At 36.9% G+C, this 24,442-nt stretch overlaps 1 protein-coding gene across 3 annotated transcripts in view; it reads right to left on the reverse strand.

The window, feature by feature from the left end:
- The window catches only part of NEBL (nebulette), a 251,854-nt gene that overhangs the window by 118,433 nt on the left and 108,979 nt on the right, over positions 1–24,442 (reverse strand). For 2 of the 3 annotated variants that reach the window (XM_068212600.1, XM_068212607.1), the window contains exon 4: positions 20,521–20,628. In XM_068212600.1, the coding sequence (XP_068068701.1) occupies positions 20,521–20,628 (108 nt within the window). The other variant, XM_068212616.1, reaches the window with a different exon arrangement.

The raw sequence follows: 24,442 nt of genomic DNA on the forward strand, positions 1-24,442 counted from the left end.
TCCTTCTTCCCTGTGGTGTCCTCACAGAACCTCCAAGGATATCACCTTATCTGCCCCAGTGCTACAGTGACAGAAACAACTAGAATGACTCCTACATTTCTCTGGCTTTCAAATCCAGCTCTCATCCTCTGATAAGTATCATTTGACTTTCAGGCTCACAAGCTGATTCTTTTACATCTGACTATTAAAAATAAGTATTTTCAGACTCTGACCATTTAACCCAGAATCTGAAATCACTCCATAAGGGTTATTTGTTGAAAGATCGCCAAGCTTCCTTTTACCTCTAGGATTAACTTTGTATCTATAATTAATTTCCCAGCAAACATCTTGTCCACTAGAGCACCTACAAAATTAGTTCAAGTCTTTAACCAAGGACTAGCCACTGGGAAAACTGCTAAAAGCATCCCCATTTGAGATTCCCCTTTGAAAACAGCTACACCTTGAAATCTGCCAATTAGCCATCTGCCATATGCCTCACTGACCAAAAACCCTCCATAAACAGTATTTTGGTCCAGCTTCAGATATCTCAAGGAAGTGGGATGGACACATCTTTCTGCTTCATTCCAAAAATTCTGTAACTTTTTATATGTTGTTGTAACTTTAGAAAGGCTAAATCCCAAATGTGAAACGAGCTTACTTATTTCAAGTACAAATTCAACATGCAAAAACACTTCGAAAAATTGGAAAGGATTGGATTAGAAACCACATTCCATTGACTTGAAATAATAATTTTGGCAGAAGTTATCTTGGTTATAGCTAAAAACTACATTTTAAAATGATCATTTATTTTAAAGGCTTTATTATTTTTAACTCTGTCAGCCATTTAAAATGGACTTTTTCACCTTTTTGTATCCTTTGTATTTAGCTAGTAACTTATATTCAGCATCAATTTCTTTCTATCTATTATAAAAATGTTTTAAATTTTATATTTTTATAAAACATTTTATATAACTCTTTCATCACTGCTTCTATATAAAGACAGAATTTAAGAGTCTCTAGTACTGGAATTGTTGGACCTTAGACCAAAAGTCCATCAGGCCTAGTGTTCTTTATCCAAGAATGGCCACAAGCACTAGCTGGAAGCAGTATGGACAGGGTGAATATATGTGATACTTCCCCTACATACACATTCCTTGACTCCAATTGTTTTCAGTCTGGTGTATTTCCTGAACCTGGTGTGGGTTTTTCCTCATTCTGCAGCACAATTTTTTTCTCAGGGCTTGCCTTATCCTTGAACTAATCTAGATTTTTCGCACTCATATAAGACTTCTAGCACAAAAATATGTCATTTAATACTTTCCACAAGGAAGCACCTCTTTCTGCTTGGTTTGTTTGCCTTCTGAGGAGCTTCACGTGTTGCTTCCTAGTTCTTGCATGAGAAGACAGAGAATGCAGTCACTCCCTGACTTAAACTCCTTATGATAATTGTGTAGAGCTTTCTACAACATCTTTCTGAATTCTTAAAGCCCTTTTGTCTAGGCTGAAGACTCCTGTACCAGAACTCATTCATTCTTCCAATTGATTTTAATCATCCTTGGTGATTTTCCAGAACTTTTTTTTTCCCTTTTGAACATACCAGAACCAAAAACATTATTCAAAGTCTGTGGGAAAAAGGGACTGCCACAGATGCATAATCAAGGATTATTTTCTTTCATTTTCCATTGTTTTCCTATTTATTCCTTATGTATAATTTTTTTGACTGTTACTAAGAACTGAGATTTTGTCTTCAGAGAAGTAGCTTATGAGAGGTAAAGGTCAGTGCAAAGGTCATTATTTTATAGATATAAATTATACATATATATTTATCTGAACTTACAATCACATTTTCACTTTTCTTAAAATTTTTTTGTTGTTGTCACTCACATTCTATTCTTGCCCTACCTTGAATAACTTATCATAAAATTATGTCATTCTTTGCTTATCTCCTTTATCAGGTCCTTCATGACTATCACTTCAGCACCAAGACTGATTCTGTTTTGTGTCATGTTGCATTTCACTGCAATTTGCTTACAGTTGTGCTATATTTAAGTTAATTGCTTTAAGGTTAGCAAATAGGGCCTTTTAATAGTCCAAATAAACACACTACTGCCTGGAGTCATGGTCTGCTCAAACATACGTACTTCAATCAGATCATAGCCATAATAATTGCCAATTTTTAAATTGCCAGTTAATTCTTCATATCTATCAGAATAAAAGTTGATATAAAGTCTCCCATATTAACTAAGGGACTGGTTTAATAAGTTGCCATCTCTTAAATTTATAAATTGTCCTCAGAGAGGTTGAAGTTGGCAATTAAAATCTGCTTCCAAACAGTTACATACCTTTCAATTATCCAAAAAGTTTCTTAATAAACATTTATTTAATTTTTAAGATCATTTCTTAGTATTCAATTTTTTAGTATTGGCCATTAAAAAATTAGCAGCAAAAAGCTATTCTGGCAAGGTCTTAAACAATAACACTTTGGAATATATAAGTTTACACCTCTTTCATCAAGGACAAGCCTACCTTGAATGATCTCATTTCCTTTAAGAAGGAAACAGAGTAAAAGTGCCAGAAGGAAGCTGGCAGATACTTACTGCAGTATACTGATGATTACTTTGTTCATGCATTCTTTCTGCACAGCCTTACATCCAGTTTAATGACCTGAACAGCTTAATAACAGATATTTCTGTGTGCAGATGTTGATGTGAGGGTCTAAAATAGACAAAAATGAACAACAGCACTGCTTTTTTAAAATGCACCACAGATTTGTTTCACTACTCAGAGAGATCTCACACTAGCAATGTTTCTATTTTTAACACATGTTTTCAAAGTAAAGTTTACTTGCAGAAATCTCCTCTCAGTTCTGCAAAGTGAAATTTTTCCATGATACTTTGCTCTTCATATATGTAACCCCTGTTTGTAGATTTCAGTATTAAAAAGCCTTGAGAAAATTATATTATGATTTAGGGGTTTTAAATTGTCTTTTCAAGACAGCACAGCTTGTCACCACATTGACTTTTAGCACTTTTATCAATAGAATTCATTTCTTTTTATTAAGGATACTTTTTATTGCTATCAAGCAGGTTTCCACAAAGCAGTGGAGTTGGGAATTCTCACCATAACTATTATCATAAATTCCATAACAGAATTACAGCAAGATATACTGAATTAAGCCTGAAAGTCCAGGAAAGGATAAAAATAAAATATTAATAAAAATTTAATAAATTATAAAATAATAATTTTTTCAAGACTGTTTAAAATGCCTTGATTTCCTTTGTTCTAATTTAAAAGTATTTCTAACCAACTTGTCAAAGCTAAAGATGTATGGGGGGAAGTGAGGAAAGTATCTGTGCAGAAAAGCACAGACAAAGCAGAGATGTTAGCAAAACCCTGTACAAGAACAAGACCAGGATACCAAAAAGAAATTTAGTTTGAAAGACAAAGGAGTCTTTATAGACCATTCCAATAAGCAATGGCACTTTCCATTTCTAGATATAAAACCAAATGTAACCAAGAACAAGCACAGCAAAAAAGGAAAAGGAAAAAAGGCAAAAAATACAGATTATTACTAGCCATGTGACAGCAGGCTTCTTTTAAAAGAACTATCACTGAACAAAAGGGAAAAAAAATTTTTAATGAGCTACTCACTTAAGAAAGGAGCACACTAAACAAATTAGAATTTAAAAAATGCTGAGTGTCTATGAAGACAAGGTTTATCAAGGTTAACTGTTGATAAGAAAGACTAAATAGCTTTTAGTACTTTAGTATTTTAGTAAATAGTGTTGTTATCAAAGAATACAAAAAAGCATACTTGAAAATTCCTCTTAATACACAGCAAAGCATTACTTTATTCACCTCCAGAGTTCAGGGTCCACTATTTTCATTCAGAAAGCTATTAGCTACAGGGGACTGCAAATTGCCAAGGTCATTTGGAGCAATAATTCTAACACAAACAAACTTTGTTTGGTAATTAAAAATATGTCTGCTCCTAGACAAGTGAGGGTTGTATAACTGCATTAGAATAATTAAGCCATGCTTACTACTGTCTGGTTTGATACTGCTCTAATGGCATATAAATTCAACAGTCCTTATGTATCAGTGCAAAAATGCTCCTGAAAAATTTAAACACATTAAAGATATTCTAGAGTTTTCTAGGGAAATTGTCACAGTTCAGAACTAGAGCACCAAGCACATGCACACAGGCTTAGACTGCTACTAGTCTGCTGAAGCAGAATCCTGACATGGCCCTAAAAAATGGTTTGTAAAATGAACACAGAAGAGGAAGTAATGTAGATCCAGTGTTGCAGTGAAGAACACGAGACAAAATAAAACCAAAAAGAGTAGCAGGACATCCCCTCACTTTCAGGCTTACACACAAGTTAAAGGATTTCCCTTTATTTAATAATCCACTGGCAAGGCATTTGGAGCTGGCCACACAGATCTACCAAGGCGTTTGGCCTCCTGTACCCTGATAAATAAATATCTTTGGAACAAGTAGACAGATTAATTGTTCCAGTACACCAACATGAGAATGTACTTGTGCCTCTACATTTCCTGGCACTTTTGTAATCAAAATAACAAGCTAATATGAGATTAATCCCATCCCAAGAAACACACTCCACCCCCATGAGATGTTACCAGAGTCTCTCAGGAGAATGCCACCAATCACTGAGCTGTCAGAGGACAGACCCAGGTTAGAAAGGAAGGCAAGACAGTAAGAGGCACATCAGAACACCTCACTGGAAAAATTGGCCAAAGATGACTAATTCAGATCTCTCCTGGAAGTTACACCTCTTGCCTCCAGAGAAGAAATCACTCATTCATGATTTGGATAGAGCCTAGTTGGCAAAAATGAACTTTGCTGTGAGGTCAAACTAGTTATGACTGTCTAGATTTCTTTTCTTATGCTGGGCATCAGGAGAATGAGAGCTTCAGTTTTCTTGTTGGAATTGGAGACGGACAAAGGGAAGGAGGGAGAAGACTCCAGTCTGTAAAATAGCCAAATACTTGATCTCAGCAGTAAAAGATACATGGGATCTTGAGCTATGGCCCTCCACATATTAAACCTGGACCCTCTTTGGTTTTCATGTACAAATGCAGTATTTAAAGTTACAGTTGATATTTCAAATTCAAGTGCCTTCCACATATCCATTCTCTTTCTGAATGCACACTAATTTAACTGTGTATCCAGTAGGACTGAAGGTGGTCAGCACATCACTTTCCTCTAAAAGTAAGAACTTTCATGCGATTTCCAAAATTCTGTATAAAATTGGCATAGCACATTATGTTATGCATACATACATGACCCATGTTCAAGTTTTTCAAAGAGGGACTCAGATCTGAAATCTGCTTTAGCTCTATGAAACTTTGTATTAATTATTCTGATTTTTCTCTCTTTCCCTCTCTCTTCTTTCTACTTCTTTCAACTTATGAAAAATAGGTATCCAAAGTGAGAATTTTCCAATGGCAGAGATACATAGGCAACACAGAGAGACAGCAACCCACATGTGAAACAAGAGCTACACACAATCATCTATCACACGCTCTGAGCACAGAAACCAGGTTGTACTCACTTCTGTAATTAATAACTTTGAAAGGCTCCACATTGCAGCAAAAGCATTTGCAAAATTTCAGTATCTTTCAAATAAAAAGTATCCAGGCTGCAATAGGTCAAACCCAAGAGCTATATCCACATCTATAGTGAATAAGAAGAAGACTTTTAACAAGGTCTTTAAATTTTACACTGTATCAGATACATCAAGAAAGGAAATACAATTACCGGAACTTTACAAAAAGCTGTACGAAACCAGCAGGCAAGGAACATCTCAAGCCTATCACCATATATGATATGTCACCAAATGATCCTTTTATCTTAAAAACATCTTTAATAATCTTTTATCAAGCAATGTACTGCAAATCCTTGTGATAAAAGTTTTCCATTGTTATTTTCTATTTTCACTAAAAATTCCAATATATCTGTTCACTATATTATATTTCACTAAAATTTCCAATATATCTGTTATTATGCAGATTTCTATGTGCCCAAACTGAAAGAACCTAAAAATAACTAAGTACTCTGAAAATATAAATGTCATTTATATGGACTGTTAATAATCTACCAAACAATAATAATCTACCAAATTGGGCACGGCAGGCACAGAGAAGTAGTACAAAAAAATAAGGTTTATGTATTAAGTTAGAAAATATGTTGACTGATCCAAGAATTGCAAATTCAGACAGGTAGATCAGCTCATTGCACAAATAATTTAACAAGTTGAGTTAACAGAAGGGTGCTGAAAGATACCAAGAGGAAATACCTTAAGGGTCTGACCATGATTAATTTTATTAAGTAATTTTATTAATGAGCTAGGGCTGGAAAAAAAGATTCTCTATGTAAAGCTAATCGGGTTTGAGGTCTGGAGCAATCAGAGGGAATTTAATATTACTTAATGCAAAAATATGCTCTTCAGAGAATTTCTACTGCAAGTTATAGGTTTGATAGCTGGAAAGAGATGTACTTGCCTATCCAAATTAATCACACAGTAATTGCAGGCCACCGAAACAGCCATGAAGAAAATCAAATATAATCCTGAAATTGATCAGGAAAGGTAGTTTTTAAATCTCACTTACAGTAGCATGAAAAACACTTTCAGCCTCTGTACTCAAAAAAAAAGTGAGTTCCCATCAGAACAGGCAGAGTCAAGACTTTGTGGAATAATGAGGCTTTTGCAAAGGCACATGAAAACTACTCACTTGTTCAGCTTCACATAACAAAAGTCTGAGAATGACACCTCTCTCAACACATAAGAGGCAGAAGTGCCATGCAAACAAAAAGACAATGGTCACCCTGTCATAAAGAACTATTTTGTGAAAATTGGATGAGGCTTTTTACCTGCAGCTGGTGAAATTAACAAACCATCTTCAAAAAGAGTAGGCTAAAGCCGTAATTAGATTAATACAGAGTTTGACATGGGTTTTGAGAACTCTTATGCTATGCCTTCCCTAAAGAGAAGACTAGAGCTTACTACCTACACTGTTTCCTGTGTTTCCAAGTTACCACTTCCAAAACTTACACAAGTAACAACAACCAGCAGCCATACCATTCAGTTGTTCTACCATTTTCTTTATAACTTCAGAGAGTTTTCCAAAGGCCCTCAGCACAATTATTTCCATTGTATAGGAAAGGAAACAGAACTGAAGTAGCTTGACATAGGCGACAAAGAATGCCATCAGAAAGATCAGGAATAAAGACCTGACTTCCCAAATCCAGTTGTAGTAAGATGTATTGCCCCGTCTTCATACAAATCAGTGATGGTTGATCCAAATATTCAATCATATCTAAGAGAACTTGTCTGACAAACAAGAAACACCACAGGTAACGCCTGGATAGACACTTAGGGCAAAAAAATCTGAAAGCTTTCAAGATCAGGCTTAAAATATGCATGACAAGATTTCTATGAGCAAATACTGATGACAGCTAAGGACCTGCCTCAGTGGCCTTTACAATGCAATGTTCTTAAGTGCAGTGAGTAAAAGTGCTCATACAATAGGAAACACTTCCTGAAACCCCTCTCCTCTCTCCAGCCAGTTCTTGAAAACCAGTAAGAAACAGCCTGAGAAAATGGCTCAATTTCTGTGCAGTACATATCTGAGAATAGAAACCGAACACTGAGCAGGATACACAGGTGAACAAAAGCCAGATCCATGGGATACATCCTAACAGCCAGCTTTATTAGTTTAACAGAGAAGGACTGTGTGCCTCAGCTCTCAACCCTCACATTTTATTTAGAGTTATGTCAGAAAAGGTCATGTTGCAAAATATAAACAAATTGCCCACATGGAGCAGATTTCCTAGGATTCCCCAAGTTCCTCATGCTGTTCTGAACCACAGGAATATCTTTTCCGACAGACACAGGCCTACCAGATAACTCTTAAGTCTCATTTATAGCTGTGGGATATATCAATTCCCAAGTCTCATTTATACATCTGGCATATATTTATACATTGCCCCAAAAGCAAAACCAACTAAATTTCTGGCTACCCTCCCCTCCCTCCTGTATCTCATACACACACAGAGTGTGCTTATTTTCTGCAGGCCCAGACACAAAAAAACATGGCAAAATTCAGTCCCAGCATCAGACAGATGCAGTATGGCATCCCCAAAACTTCAGAGCCAGCATACCAGATGTGATAGTTCTCACAGATATCTCAGTTATCTACTGCCAACATTTTGAGGCTTTATCAATTGCAGCCTGGCTCACTGCTTATGCACCGAGCTTCCCTGTCAGGGGTCTCTGACCAGGCTAATTTTGCAGATGGCAATAACCACCTAATCAATCCATGTCTTTCTAAGTCCTAATGGAGCACCTGCACATCCAGGCATGAATCTTCCTCTTGACATCCTCCACAAACATAAATTACAAGTTTAGTGCATGCACCAGACAAGTCTCAGTGACCCCTTGACAGGGCAAACAGAGGTCATTCAACAATCTGATTTTCAGCGCCCACTATTTCCAGCCTTCCTCTTTCTGAATTTTAAAGCTTGGAGTTGCAGTTAGCATCACACTCAGGTCCCAAGGGAACACAACTTCGAAGTGATGTCTCATTTCTAAGCCTGATAATATAAGCAATGTTTCCATCAGAAAGTTCTGCAGTGTAACAGGAGCAGATCCCCAGGATGAAATGGTTCTAAGGACATAAAATATTTTAAAAGAGAGGGAAGCAGCTATGGCCTAGCTCTACTCTGGTTCGATGGACTGGATACACTTTGGTGGTTGGAGCACATAATTCAGTTTATGAATCCACTTTGTATGCTTCAAGAGGGTCCTGTATTGCCAAGGCAGATGTGGTAACATGATAAGGAGATTCACTTGAAAACCAGTAAAAAATGCTAGTGGGGTCGAATCCATCTTACTCATGATTGATACTTTGTCTTTCAACTGCCATGCCATGCAAAAAACACTTGCATCTATGTAAGGAATACGCATCACATCTTAGTTACCTTTGCATCTCAGCCACCTCTTCAAAAATTCACCATTCAAGGCTCAGAAATATTCTCAGGTTTGTAACAGAAAGCCTGAAAATACAATCAGATGTCATGGATGAAGCCCACCAATATCAGAGGGGTCTAGGGTCAGGTGCATAAATATTAATCCTTTTTAATGTTGTACATTCAAGCCAGTTATGGCTAACCAAGGACACAATGGGTTGCTCACAACTTGGTAGGACAGAGCCACAGCTGTGACCAGAAATAGCACATGGCTATCTCTAAGCTCACTGATGGACTCACTGGTTTCACTGATGACACCATCATGGCTCTGTCACTGCTCAGTAATGCATGCCAAGGCAAGTACTTGTGGAATAGCCTCTCCTTACTAAGATCATTGCAGTTTCCTGCTATCAGCATACCAGAGCCTTACCGACCCTGTCACTGCATTTGGATAACAACAGTTAATATTTCCTGATTAATTTAACTTTCACAAGCTTGTCTAATCTTTCTTTTAATGTAGTTTATGCTTCTAGTCTTCCCTGGCTCCTATATTAATGAGTTCCAAGTTTTTATTATATACCACATATTTGCTTTTCTTTTAAGTATGGTGCCTGACTGATACATTTCCTGCTCCTAGTTCTTGCCTTATAAGAAACTGTACATAATCACATTCACTTCTGCAGTTATATTCTACCTGTGACTTTATAGACTTTTTCTGCTCAAGTAGGTTTTTTTCATACCAAAAACTCAACCCTCATTTGTGTCTTCTGAGTATTTTTCCACCAATTATCAATATAGGCTGATCATCTAATCTCCAATCCCACAATAAAGTCATCTTTCTATAACGTTTGCTATCACCTTCTTTGATAATTCTGCTTAATTTTCCATAACCACCAAACTTTTCTGAGCCTTTCATACACTTCATTTCTGTTGAAAAGTACCCTGACTGCTAATTCAATTCAAGACAGCATGCCAGCTACCATCTGAGCCAGAAACACGTACTGTGCAGAAAGGAAAACCAAACAAAAGGCAATGCCAAACAAGTGACCTCATTCCATGCCTGCTACCCTTGCCCTGGTCATGTCTACAGCTTGCTGGCATAGGAAAATAAAACCTTTGGCCCTTCCTCTTGTTCTCACAACACTGCAGCCAAGGGCATCCCAGCCTACACCACAGTAAATATCTCTGCTGAGCAGGCAAGAAACCATGAGAGATGAGATTGAAACAGCTCCACAGATCCTTTGAATCCTTCACTTTCCATCAGTTGTACCTGAGGGAACAGCAGGGACTGAGTGGCTCCAGCTCTGGAACAAAATGGTAGCCAATCTCACCTAATTTCAAAGGTGCCCAAGTGCCTTTGTCCCACTTAAGAGGAGGGAGTAGGACCCCTGGTCAGTATTGGCACACTGAGGCACAGCCTGGAGACACCCAGACCTTGCCCCAGTACAGACTCTGGGTCTTGTCACAGGTTCCTCATAAGACAATCCACCAGTCCTCCCTCAAAGACCATCTCTGCAGTGCCAAAACCCACATTAGCCACACTATCCTCCTCAACTACTTACCCACTCACTCTTGTGGAAGCTGAGAACAGCTCTCCTGTTATGCTAGACCCTATAAAAATCAGTTAACCTTGGCAACAGAAGTCACATACTCTGGAGTATAGTTTTCCTCATAAGGCTAGAAAAGGGTAACTGGCCAAACTGGGTATGGGTTCACTTTACACCACTGTTCTTAGTAAAGAAAAAAGAAAGGCAAGACCCAGCAGGGAGAAGTTCAGAAAATACTTGAAGTTCAAAAAAGACTACTCTGAAATTATATTTTCTTCAGACCAGATTTTCCCAAAGTCCACTAGGGCCTGACATTCAGACCTTCTCTATTTTCTGCTTGTGGCTGGCTTACTTAGTGACATATTCACCATCTCCCCCTTTATACACTGTCCTTTGGGGGGACTGAACCAGGTCACTAACCAACTGAGGAAAGACAGGAGAGAAAGAAACTCAAGGCAGATCTGGGGAGGGGGCAGCGGGGAAGAAACATCCTTCAGTTTTCCATTAAAATAATGTGGTTTCTAACAGTGAGACTGTGTTGGTGTGAGACAAAGAGCTTTCCAAAAAAAGTACACAAATATCTCTGCAACTGAATCATTATTTAAATAATTACAAGAGCAGAAAGGGTGAGAAAGCAATCTTGTGTCACTCTAATTTACTGCTTGGAGAACTTTTCTTGTGTAGGATGGTTGGATGGTTAAAAAGTTCAATCATTGGTTATACAGTATTACAGTGCAGCCTAAGAAAACCACAAAATCACAGAAATTTGTCTTAATGTGCAAAAAACAAAAAAAAAAAAAAAAAAAAAAAAAAGAGTGACACAGAGGACCAGATACTCCTGTTGTCAAGGTCAATGAAGCCTGTGAGCATCATAGGGGTGAGACATTAAAATCTACAGGGATTAAGATTAAAGATGCTATTAGAAGAAGTAGAGTATCTTGCCTTTCAGCAGGAGGTTTAATGCCTAAGATGGTGCCTTAGCAACTGATGCACAGCACAAAAGCATTAGGTAAGATGGAACTAAAAGGTAAAATGATAAGTAGGCAATGAACAATGAGATAAAACAAGTAAATAAATTATATTTTTCTTGCAAGCATTTAACTACCCAAAGATCTCTGGAGGTGCTAATTCCTACTTCTCAACTTTTTGGCTAATTAATTTTTTCCCATTTTAAAAGCCTCATTTTAATTAGCTCCCAAGTTGAGCTGCCATGAAGAGGTTTTATTTTCATTCTCTTTTTTCTATATGTAAAAAAGGCTGACTTCAAAAGTACATACTCATTAAAAATAATTAGTGATTTAGATACCTCTAAAATATATTCAAGGATACCGGAAAAATAAGTTGGGGTTTTGTCATAATTCACTTGCTTAGTATCACAACAGGAAAAAAGAGCCATATATTTTAAATATAAGAAACCTTCTAAGTAGGTTAAGTCTTGAAGTCACTAGTGTTTAAAGAGAGACTCATGTACTTTAGTCAGACAATGGACAGGTGCTTACAACAGTTACCACAAAACACTTCACAGTTTTCGTCATTACCGCTTGGAATTTTTCATTCCATAAAATACTGCCCAAAGAGTATATGCATATGCAATACAGTCAACAGCACAGCAAAAAGTGGAAATGGCATACCTGACAATTTATTCCTCACATTTACATAGCTGTTTTAACCTTCAATCAGAATTTTCAGAGTTATAAATAAGTACGGACATAATATGTATCAATAGGTCAATATGTATCTGTAACTCATTCATCTGTCAACAAGCTGTCAATTAGTGTGGATTAAAAATGAAGTCCATGAAATGTTATGCTACATATTTGAAGATTATGTAGTAGTTTTTTAAACTACTGATGCCTTTCATATAAGCCTTGCCTCGCAATATGAATGCTACCACAAATAGAAAATTAAGCCAGCGAGACAGAAATGTCTTTTTATTTTTATTCCCTATCTAGATGAATTTATTATTTTTTTTAACCAGGAAAAGCTCAAGAAGTATTTTTCTAGGCTGGATTGAACATTTTGCTCATCAAGGAATAGAGCAGTCTTACTGAACTCAAGTGTCTATCACGTAAAGCAACCCATGAAAGCAAATAGAGGTTTAACCAAATACAAGTTCAGCTTAAAATTTAGCAATGCCAGCAACATAAGTGAATGCAATGCCTTTGATTCTGGAGTGCAATGACACTGTTCTAGTTTACACAAATACATAATTTAACTCTTTCTCTCTAATGCTGAGCTTTCTTGCTGTTTTCAAAAGAGAAGCATGATAGGACATTCCTATCAAAATATTAAGGTTACACTTGATTCAATTCTACTTAAAGTCTACAGTTTTGCAACCAATTTACATTTAGCATTCATTTATCATGCATGAGTTGACCCACTTACATATGCAGTAAATCCATGCCTTTGGGGATTTTTCTGGACGGCTTGCTTTATTTCCACCACACAACTCATTTTATTTTGTCAATACAGTGAGCAAGGTTACAGTCATCCTGTCAAATTTTTTTATTTAAATTAGAATCAGGAAGACTATACTACTCCTTGTGGAACTTCATGGAAAACTTTTTGGAACTTTGAGGCTATGTAGTTCTGCTATCAACTGATTTCATATGAAAGCACTAATACAAATAAAAGGCAATAGTTGAAATAATTTCTTCTGTAAACTTATAAAATAGACTTCTGAAACCCTAGAAAAATATAAGAAACCACAACAATAAGTATCCCAATATACTTGCCTAAGAAAAAAAAAAAGATTTTTTCTAAGCAACCCTATAGAATAAAGACAGATGGAATAAGATCATTAAGAAGCAGATATGTAGGCGTCACATCTGCTTGCTTTGACTATCAGAGATCCACTTAACCTAAAATATTTCCCCCTGCATCTCTGAGGATTCACATTTGAGAAGCTTCATTTGAGGTTGCTTACCATCCTCATAGCGGGGCTGCTAAAAGGGAACTTTCCCCAGACAGAAATTGTCCCAAGGTCACATGCCATTCAAGTCCAAATAGACTTGTGTGCAACAGAAAGGAGCTTCCATTTTACACAATTTACTAATGTGTTTCTTTCACACATTAGTAGCTTACCAGAACCTCAGTATAGATTTGCAGATAGTGTTTCAGTGGACTTACCCAGAGGCCTATCTGAATTTACACACTTAACACTCTGTGGGCAGTATGACATACAATAAACAGTGTACTAAGAGCATTATAAATCCTTATTGCTAATGCTAACAATTTTTCCAAACGCAGTTATGCCTTGGGCAAGAGTTTGTTTTCCAGCTTCTCAAAGACAAAATACTTCTGCTGTTTAGAGAGAAGAGTTATGCATATTTCCACCTGTGTTACAGAAGACGCAGCTTTATAACAACATCACTGATAGACTCTAATGCTTCTGCTGCTCTGGATCAGAAAGTTGACCTTTAGCATGTGAGGAATGTCACCTCATTAGCAATATCTGTTTTACTACCCCCACGGAATATGGTCTGTAACTGAATTATACATTGCTGAAAACTGAACATCCGCCCGCTCAGCAGAAATTTAACTATAGTTTAAGTCATCTAAATTATTCAGTTCCACCTGTATTGACAGTTTCATACAGAATTACTGTAATGACTATCTGACATTCCAAAAAGTATCCTTCAAGTTGGCATTCTGGAGTCTAAAATTACTGTTTCCTCCCACATGTTGGGAGCTATTGTTATGTAAATCACAAGTGATTTACATAAAAGTGAAAAAGTGAAAGTGAAAAAGTTATGGGAACAGAAAGAGAAGTCGATGAATCATGAACACACTGCTCTGGATTCTCAGTAATATTTTCCTCCCCAACAAACAACTGTAAAATTCCCTAGCAAAGGCTGTGTCTCCCCCTACTTCTAATAGGAGCCTACACAGAAGATAAGGGTTTACTCTAGGTGCTACTTACTGTGTTAGCATGAATAATGTCTGTGCTTTAGTTCTTCATTAAAATAAGGACCACATATCCATATCCTCCATACTGGAGAACTCTAATACCTCCTTATTTCTTGGACAACTCTGAAAACAATGTAAATGAATACAGTTAAAGAAGTGAGAAAGAAGCTTTGATGAAAACTCCACAAAGTAGTTACAGGTTGTTTTTACAACATTTTATGGTGTGTGGTGTGGAGTATCAAAACATACAGTAAACAAACAGTAAATGAAAACATATTAGAAAGCTGAATACTTGGTGACTATTGTCCTACACAGGGATCACAGCAAAAAGAAGTAATGAAGCCCAACAAAGCAACACGGCACTAAATATCTTCCGATTTTTTCCTGAAAGTGTAGGTAAAGAATTCATATGCATTGGAACTAATTTAACACTGTCTCTAATTTTGTATATTTTGATAATGATCAGTAAAGAAAGATTTTTCATTTTTAAGTAGAATACACCTTGAGATTTCAAAATAATTCTCAAAGCTTTCTATTTTCTCATTTAGCATTTCTATCTAAAATATTACTTATATTTCCTTAGATTCATCATTACTTAAGAATGTGTTCAGTCATTTTTAAAATTTCTGAAAGTTACAAAGTATAAAACCTATGTAAAAATCTGCAAAAAATACTCATCATCATTGAAAATTATTTTAATTCTTTTGATAAGTAATTTCTAAAGTATTTATTAGGATTTTACTCTTTAAGGCAGAATGATTTCTGAAAATCAGAAATCAAACTTCAACACAGAACTATTAGAAAGTCAAAGGACCTGAGGCTTCTCAAAATTTCCATTTCTATGAGTCTACACAAAACAAGCTTAGAAGATCAATCCACAGAAAGAACAAGGTTGGACTCCACGCATGTATGTTCACTGCACAGGAGCGCAGCAGGAACTCCACCTTCTGGCAGAGATAAACTCATGTTAGCAATAGGAATGACACATGCAACCTTCTTGTTTCCAGACAGAAAAAATGCTGTTCAACTCAAATGATAGATGCTTAATAACATGAGTTATATGCAGATGTTTGAAGTGCAGCTGTGTGGAATTAAGTCTACAACATACCAAATAATGAATACCTCTTGGAGTTGCAGTTCATGTTAAACTGTCAGAGGTACCAAGGGCAGCAGAAGGCAATATCAGTATCAGGGTGCATCTGGCTGACCACACCTGTCACAGACATGCAGCACCAGGGCACTGCTCAACAAGTGCTATTCCATCCACGTTAGCTGACACAATTGTCATACATAAATGCTTATTTTCGCCATGAAACAACAGCAAGATAAAAATCATGCTTAGGAATATAAGGACTTAGGAATAAAGTATTAATTACTTCAGAACCAGTAAAACCCCAGCACTACATAGAACAGCATAAGTTCCTTTTGCATACAATTTAAAACACTTACCCAGTCTCTCTGTTGATGTGCCAGGGTTGGTTTTGTGAAATGCAGGCATCAATGCTGCTGTTAATTTTTCTTGTTCCCTATTCTACTCCTTCACTTGAATTCAATGGAGGGAAAAAAGCACTTAGAGACAAGTATCTGCAGGCTTTGTGCTGTGAATCCTACAAGTGGAGCTCTGGGCCATGTTGTTAACATCTTCTCCTGCCAATTTTCTCTACAATCTGTTTTGGCAATTTAAGAGATCATTTTATGTTTGAGCAAGTAAACAGACTGAATAACTCTGCCAATAGCTTCCAAATAGGGAGTCATGGCTCAGTGTCTGTTAGGGACAGTTTCTAATTTCAGATGTGCAGATGTGCACAACTACAGTAGCAATGTGGTCTGTGTCCTATTTTAGTTGCTACTGAAGGTGTATTTTTATCACATCTGAGGTAGTGCCCTATTTCCTTATCATTTGTGTCTTTGGCCAGATAGTAGGTGTTCAGTTGATTCAAATTATGGGGGAATTCCTGTCCTCCTCTTCATCCCCTGAAGCTATATAAATTTAACTGGAGATAGAATGCAACCCTTGATAATTAAAAGCCCCACACCATGCACCATATTTCATTAACGACATTTAAAGAAAATTAATGCACAGCTTTTCTCATTAGAACCCACATACAACACTTTCAAGAGTGCTACAAGATCTGCATGCACTGTGCATCCAATAAAGGCTTCACTAACTTCAGTTAAGGAGTTCATCTCCTGATACTTGGGAAGCCACTCCCTTACGCCATAGAGGGGTGATTCAGTGACCTTCTCTTCATTAACTCTACTGTCCTTCCTAAGTTCTTCACCAAAACAGGATGCCTTGGAAATTTGTTTTCTAAAGCAGATTTAATCTGTTTTCTTGCTTTCCTTCTTTGCATTAAGGTACCATTTTCACTTCAGATACAAGCCAAACCTACTGGAAAATGAGTCACATGCAAATAAATGAACATCATGACTTCATTTTGTTGTCTCTCCAAGAGAAGAAGGGCACAAATGTGTGATGCTTCTTGCTCTTATGCGATTCAAGTTCATAACAGCATTAATGCCGAAGTGAGGAATGCTTTTACATGGGCTCTTAATGCAATGAGCACAAGCACTGTGAAAGCTTCCATGCATCCTTCCAGCCATACGACCAAGCCAGCAACCTCTACTATCCAAGCACTGGCCTTTATCTTAATGAAAGCTTCTCACTCCATCAATTTGCATGGACACCTGTTTTCTTTTATACTTTGCAGACATTTACCAGAAACGTATTTAAGAAAGAGCAGCTTATTTCACATAGGATAAAACATGCTTCAAGTCATATATCGAGACATAAAAGTGCATTGGCCGTAAGCTGCAGCTCATTGCTGCAGACTGCTGAAAGTGTTCCATTTCCCCAAAGAAAATAGTACTAGATTAAGTTTCTACTCCCTCATTTAGCCCTGTGTCATGATAGACCAACATTTTTTGCCATCATCTTTATTTATTCTGTTCCTTTTGCCACCTTAACCTCTTCCTTGCAAAACCAGTTTGCAGCTAGCTTAATTGCAAAATCATCTAAAAAAATACATGGGGTTGGGGCTTTTTTTTAATTTTGAGAATATTTGCATTCATTCTGAAAATCTTTTAAAAGTTCAAAATGGACAAAAACACTACAAGGTCCTTTGACAAAATGTACATATTTCTCTGTAAGAACAACATATATATTTTTTGTGTTGACTACAAATTTAATGCCAAAATATGTTGTATATCTGCAGAATTAGGCTCTTAATGCTAAAAAAATCATGAGATTAAATTTCATCCTTGTCTAAGAAGCTCCACTCTGGTCCTGATACCTTCATAAGAACCATAAAATAAAGTCCACAAGTTTGGCCTAAATCTTCAGAGGAAGAATAGCTGGCGGCAAAATAACAACCAAAATTCAACCCCTTTATCTACCCACTCTCCTTCCACTCCCCCCCATCATTTTTTTTTCCTCACAAGGTTTATATTCATTGCATAAGATATTCTTTAAAAAGTCAGAGTACTGTGCTAATACCCATATGCTGCCAAACTTCATATCATGTCAAAAAAACAATATTTTAAAAATATTTATGCTACTTAACATTTATTATTATAAAATTTATTTTGTTATTTATTTTCATCAAGGATATCTACACAATTAACTGTTCTTACTTACCCCTTCTATGAAGTAGTTACAATATTGGTTCAAATAGGCTCTTTGAGAAGTTTCTAGTACTTCAAGGTGAAATCAAAACTAAACTGAAAATTAAATAGATATATTAGTATTCTTCCATTTTTCTAAATATGAAAATTAAAATTATTTTAGAATTTTTAAAGTGCTTACCTTTCAGTGTCTTGAAATCTTAATTAGATCCTTAGTCCATGATGTCTACTGCTTCTCTGACAAATACAGAAACTACTCTGTGTGGAAGGTATTTCTATAATACAGAAGCTTTCTAATTAAACTGATGTTGTGGCCTATGCAGAATTATTTCTCTAGGATATAATGCTATAAATTATTATTTCAAAGTAAACAGAAATTAAATGCAATTTCCTTTATCATGCACATTTAAAAATTCCATTTTACCCTTCAAGATTAATTATTTCTAATTGGGTCCCCGACTTGGAATCTCTGTCAGCTACATACATAAAGAAAACAACTCTCTATTGTAAAGACTGGATAGATCAAATCTATATTGTTAAGAATAGTGTGTTTAGAAATGAAAATAAAGTATCACACATGCAATGACCAAGAGGAAAAACCTGAAATAAAGCCACTTTTCCCATTTTAAAAAGCTATTTCTGGATCTGAAAAGGCAGGTAATTATCTTTCATTCAGGAAACAGATAGTATCATAAGTCATGGAACAAGATCTTCCATTAGGACAGAAACTCCATTGATCCACTCAAAAGTAGAGATGGGAAGAAAGCCCTTTCCCATGTCACAAAACTACTTGTTTTTATTATCTCCTTTCCCCATAACAGAAAACGCAAGGTGCTTTGAAGAAGAGAGAGATAAGAGCAAGGAAGTGAGCTGTGTCCTACTATTCTGTAGTCTGATGTTGAGGGTACGGGGCTTGGGAGGTCTGAATAAATTTCTTGGCAGGCCAATATCCCAGACTGAGCAGCACAGGCCTGCTGCAGGGCACTCCTCTCAGTCTCTCCTTAGAGAGCAGACCCGTGCGAGGGATTAAGTATTCACCAGAGCCTCGCTCGTTTCATCTCCTTGATGCCTTCCAGAGCTACCCCACAGAAAGGAATCATTCTTGCTTGAGGAAGTTCCGTAGGTCGTGAGAGGACCTAATTTAACTTCCTGGTCTGAATAAAAAATGCAGCTGATTAAAACCAGGGAGCCGCTGAAGTTTCCCAGATCCCAAATGGAAGTCTTAATGGCCATGCTTTTCGCCACTCCACAGAATACATTTTTCTCTCTTACAAGCCAGTAATCTCAGTTAGCCCCAGTATGAACATGAGATGAGCTTTTGTTCTCATCTTGTCTACATACAGGAGCAGTTGCACGGCTCTTACATTAACTGTCATCTCCATTGACCAAGGCTCCAGGAAATGAGCCTAAATTTTCATGTCAAAGACTGGCTCTAGACATCAAAATCTTAACTAGTGAATGCTTTGGCAAGAACAGTAAACCTCCACTGCTGTGAAAAATATGTGTTTTTCAATGACTTTTTTCTTCAATAATATCCCAACCTGAAAAAAAAAAGTTTTTTTTATTTCAAGTAAATAAATCCCATTATTTTCTTCTGATCATACTTACACTGAGTGTCTCTGATGTTTTGCTGTTATTTTAATACTACAGAGAATGACTCAAAAATGTTTTCACAAAATAATCTATAGGGACAAGTTCTTGCAGCAGAAGAATGATCAGAAGGGAAGCCAAGACAAGTGAATAGTATTGATTCTGAATCTTTTCTAGTTCAGACTAATTCTTACCTATTTCATATGTATCAGAATTTGCACTATGTATCACCAATATTCCATTATGCAGTGAGTTAAACATGCTACAAGAGAATGCGGTACAAATACATAACTTTCTTAGCAAAGACATAAGACAGGAAAAGTCCCATTTTTAAAAATCCCATTCCTGTAAGCTACTGAAATATGTTAGGTTTTGCTATTTGCCATTTTTTGGTCATCTTGCACAGCACTGTCTTGCACATCTTTTCTTTTAAAACTCAGCATCAATATTTTATCTGCTTCTAGAAAATTCCCGTTTGCTTGTTTTGATAATTATGACAGCTCCTGCTAAAGAAGAGGCAAAACTTTTTAACTTACATAATCTATATATTTTATATAAATAAAAAGTAAATTAAAAGTTCCAAAAGTATTCTTACTTGATGAAAAATCTATTAAAAGTTCAAAAAGTGTCAAATCATTTTAATGAAGAAAATACTTTGAGCATACTAGCTGAAAGTTGGAGAGGTGAACACACATTGCCAATGTGCTGTACAAGTCCGTGGTATACAGTTACACACATTTCAAAACCTGACATACACAAATCAATCACCAAAATCAGACTGTTCACTCGCACAAACTTCATTGAAAACACCAACAAACACACCTTTTCTTAGACACACTACTTCTCCATCTACAATCACTTTAGGTTGCAGTCACATACATTACTGATTTGTTCCTGAGTCCTTTTCAGTCTTTGTAACTCGGGCGTATCGGTCACAATACTGAACCCTCTTCCTTTGCTTTCTTCAAAGTCTCTTTTGTATTTTACCTACAGAATAGAAAATACAGAAGAACAGGGTTGTTTTCATTTTCCACAATGTGCCCCTAGCAATTTAGCATTTATTTTTAGTGTAAATTAAGCACTTGTGAAAGGCTTTTAGCCTTTATAGGAAAAGCCTGCCTTTATCCACTAACAGAGATAGACAGCAACGGGGCAAAATTTCCCAGTGCCCAAGCTAATGCCTCCCTCCAGGGGTGCCACGGGCTCACCTCTATCAATACTGCAACTGTGGAAATATTCTCTGTGGTCATTTCATTCTCAAACCAGTTACCACAAAACTATAGCACTTACTCTTACACAAAGAAAAATACCTATAACTAAATCTGGAGGTCTTTTAATTCTTCTAAACTCCATATTTCATCCTCTATTCATGATTATTCTACCAGTCTCTTTCCCAGCTGAAAAATAAATTACATATTAAAAAAATACTGTATGAAAAGAGTATTTAGAATATCATGAAGTCAAACCTTTATAAGTTATGGAAGGGCTGCCTGTACAAGCTTAATTTGTCCCTCTTGCACATATGCATTTGGATATTGTCTTTAATCAGGTATTCATATATTATCCTTTGACAAGGCCCCCTGCTTTACTGTGTACACAGTAGAAATGGTTCCATAAGTGGTTGTGTCCTTTTTTTGGACCAGACTACTCGAATCCTACCATCAAGGTAGGAATATTAGTTTCCTCAGAAGATTTTATATAGCTCTCATCACAGCCATTAATCAATTTTCATAATGCACCCTGGAAAGTGGGAATGGCAATATCCACACTACTAGGACAACCTGCAAACTGAGGTAAAATAAGCTTAATTTCAAAAACATACAGGGGTTTCAGGGTGTTCACTCTCCAGTTCCTAACAGTTGAATATGTTCAAATTATAGGCTTGGGTTACCTCTACAGATATCCAGGACTTCTGCAAATCAGTCTTGGGGTACCCAATTTCAACATAAAGAAACAAGACAAAATCTTCAAAATCTTAAGCCACTGTTGAGCAACAGATAAAATTCTGCATCAGTGGCAGTCAGTCCATGCCTCCACAGATGGATTCAGCTACCTTACCCATAACAACTTCCTTTTACTTCTTATACCTCCTGCTTTACTCACTACACACATCCAGATTTCACAACACCTGGGAGAGCTGTAGCACAGACAAAACAAGATTCTCCTTCTCACAGATGATAACCAGAAAACACCCAGCACAATCACCAAATTCAAGGCTGGTTTACGCTTATTTCACAAGCAAGCACTTAATGTTATGATGGTGATGCACGGGAAGAAATACCTCTAAATCACAAAAGTTAAGTTTGACAAAGCTATAGAATATAGTTTGTCCTTCCAATCCTAAACCTCAACCAGTATGCTAATGAGTTTTGCTTTTCCTTTACTACAGTTCACATATAAGCCCAGCAAACAAATCCTCGAGACACAGCAGCAAATGACCACATCAACAAACTACCATTTTTCCTGTGTTTCAGCTGTAGAGCTGGCTGTAGATTTCACACAAGTATAATATTTTCATGCCACCCTGAGAAAAATTAAACACTTCCTTCCACTCAGGCTTTTGAGTGAACCATGGGCTGATTGGCCCATGCCGTTCTGTTCATCTCCCCCAGGTTCAACCCCTCTGCAACTTTCCTTCCACTTGACCACCATATTTCAGGTATCACTTTGTCTCATTTTGATTTTCTAAACTAGTCTGGTCCATCTCTTCACAGCTTCTTGTTAAATCCCTTTACCCAAGGCACTCCAATATTCATTGCCAATTATCTTCCTTCTACCAAATGGCTCTCCATCTTCACGCTGACTCTCAGGCTTCCTTAAACATACTGGATGGACATGCTATTCCAGGACTGTCTGATGCCAGGAAAGAGGTCTTAGGAGTATCTCTGAACTTTAAATATTTAGAGTCATACAAAACTTTATCCACATTGGACGGACTTCCATGGCCAAGGACACATGACTAGCATAGATGACTCTTCCATCTCAGCAAGCTTCAACTCCTTAGCCCTAAATGCTAAGACAGCTGCGCTATTCAGCCACTCAATGGAACCAACTGCTCAAAACAAACAACCTATCAATAATTCCAAGTAAAGGAATTGTCTCAGCCTTGGAAACTGCTGAATATTTTGCACAAAAATTTCAAATGTGGCCTGAAGCAGACAGCAGACATGGAAATGTTCAGCCTTATTGCTTGAAGTTTACCAGAATTATGAACCAGTGAACAAATCTCAGAAATGGGTTCAGCCCTGCCTAAAAGAGAGATTACCTATTATTAGAAAGGGCATTTCCTGTTATTAGCTCTAAATGTACTAGCCATTAACTTCAAATGACCTTTATTCATCTTACAAAGGAACAGAAGAAGGGGGGGGGGGGGAAACAACAGAGTTTTAACTTAATATTATTTTAATCCCTTAGATAAAAAGGGCTCCTACTGTCTATTAATAAATCACAGGAATAAGGTTAACTACAGTTCGCAGAGCAACTACTTTGAAACCATTAAAAAAGAAAATTATTTAAAATATCAGCAGTTAATATATGCATTATTGGATTTTGCTACCTAACTTCAAAATAAAGGTTTGAGTTATAAAAATCACAAAGTAATGTAATGTTTCATGAAGAGCAAAGCTCTGTGAAATGTGGTCCACTAAAACTCCTAGTTAGTGTAAGTTCAAAAGAAAAAAATACCTCCATTGCTAGAAAATGTTAAATAATAAAGATGTAATCAGTCATTTAGAACTGAGAAGAATATTCTGTATAGGAGCTGCAAACATCACTACAACAAATTAATTAACTGTACACCATGGCTGTCTGGGATGGAGTAAACTTCCTTCTTAACAGCCATTATAGTGCTGTGTTTTGTATTTGTACCCAGAACAGTGCTAGTAACATACCAGTGTTTTGATTATTGCTGAGCAGTGCTTGCATCATCCCCAACATCACCTCTGTAGGCTGGGGGTGCATGAGGGGTTGGGAGATGACACAGCCAGGACACAGCTGACCCAAACTGACCAGTGGGATACTCCGTATTTTAAAACATCATGTGCAACAAAAGGAAAAGGGGAGAAGGGACATGAGTGATTAAGGCAGCCTTCGGAAGCAACAATTATGTGTACCAAAGCCCTACTTCCAGGAAGTGGCTGAACATTGCCTGCTGATGGCAAGTGGAGAACAAATCTTTATTTTCCTTTGTTTCTGAGCGCAGTCCTTGCATTTTCCCCAAAAACCTTGACACATGAGGGGTTTAGGGTTTTTTTGTATTTTCTCCCTCTGTCCTACTGAGGAGAGGGAGTGAGAGAGTGGCTTGGTGGTTACCTGGCAGCCAGCCAAGGTCAACCCATCACAAACTGAAACCCTCAAAATTTAGTTTTTAAATGGAAATGTGTAATCCCTAATGACTCAATCATAAATGCAGTCATTTCCTACAAAGATGATTTTTAGTAACTCCTCACCAAAATCCCAGTCAGTGGCTCATAATGCTTCTCACTGGCTCCAAAATGCAGTCTCACAGATGCAGAGCACCCTCAGTGGTGTCTACCTTGAAAAATTAATCTTCTGAGAGGCAATGTGTGGCATAAACATTAGAAATTAAACTGTAATAAATCACCATAAATGAAGAAGTTTTAAGTGAAAATATTTCATGAGAAGTAATTCTGCAAAGACCCACAGTGAAAGGACTAAGTGATCCAACAGATCTTTCACAAATCAAACTTCTCAGACTGGTGACATTAGCAAGAGATCTTTCAGACACCTAAAGACAGGAATGTGTAAATCTACTCACGAGGTCAGCATGAAGTGGGACATG

This window comes from Anomalospiza imberbis, chromosome 1 (assembly GCF_031753505.1).
Source record: "Anomalospiza imberbis isolate Cuckoo-Finch-1a 21T00152 chromosome 1, ASM3175350v1, whole genome shotgun sequence".
NCBI lineage: Eukaryota > Metazoa > Chordata > Aves > Passeriformes > Viduidae > Anomalospiza > Anomalospiza imberbis.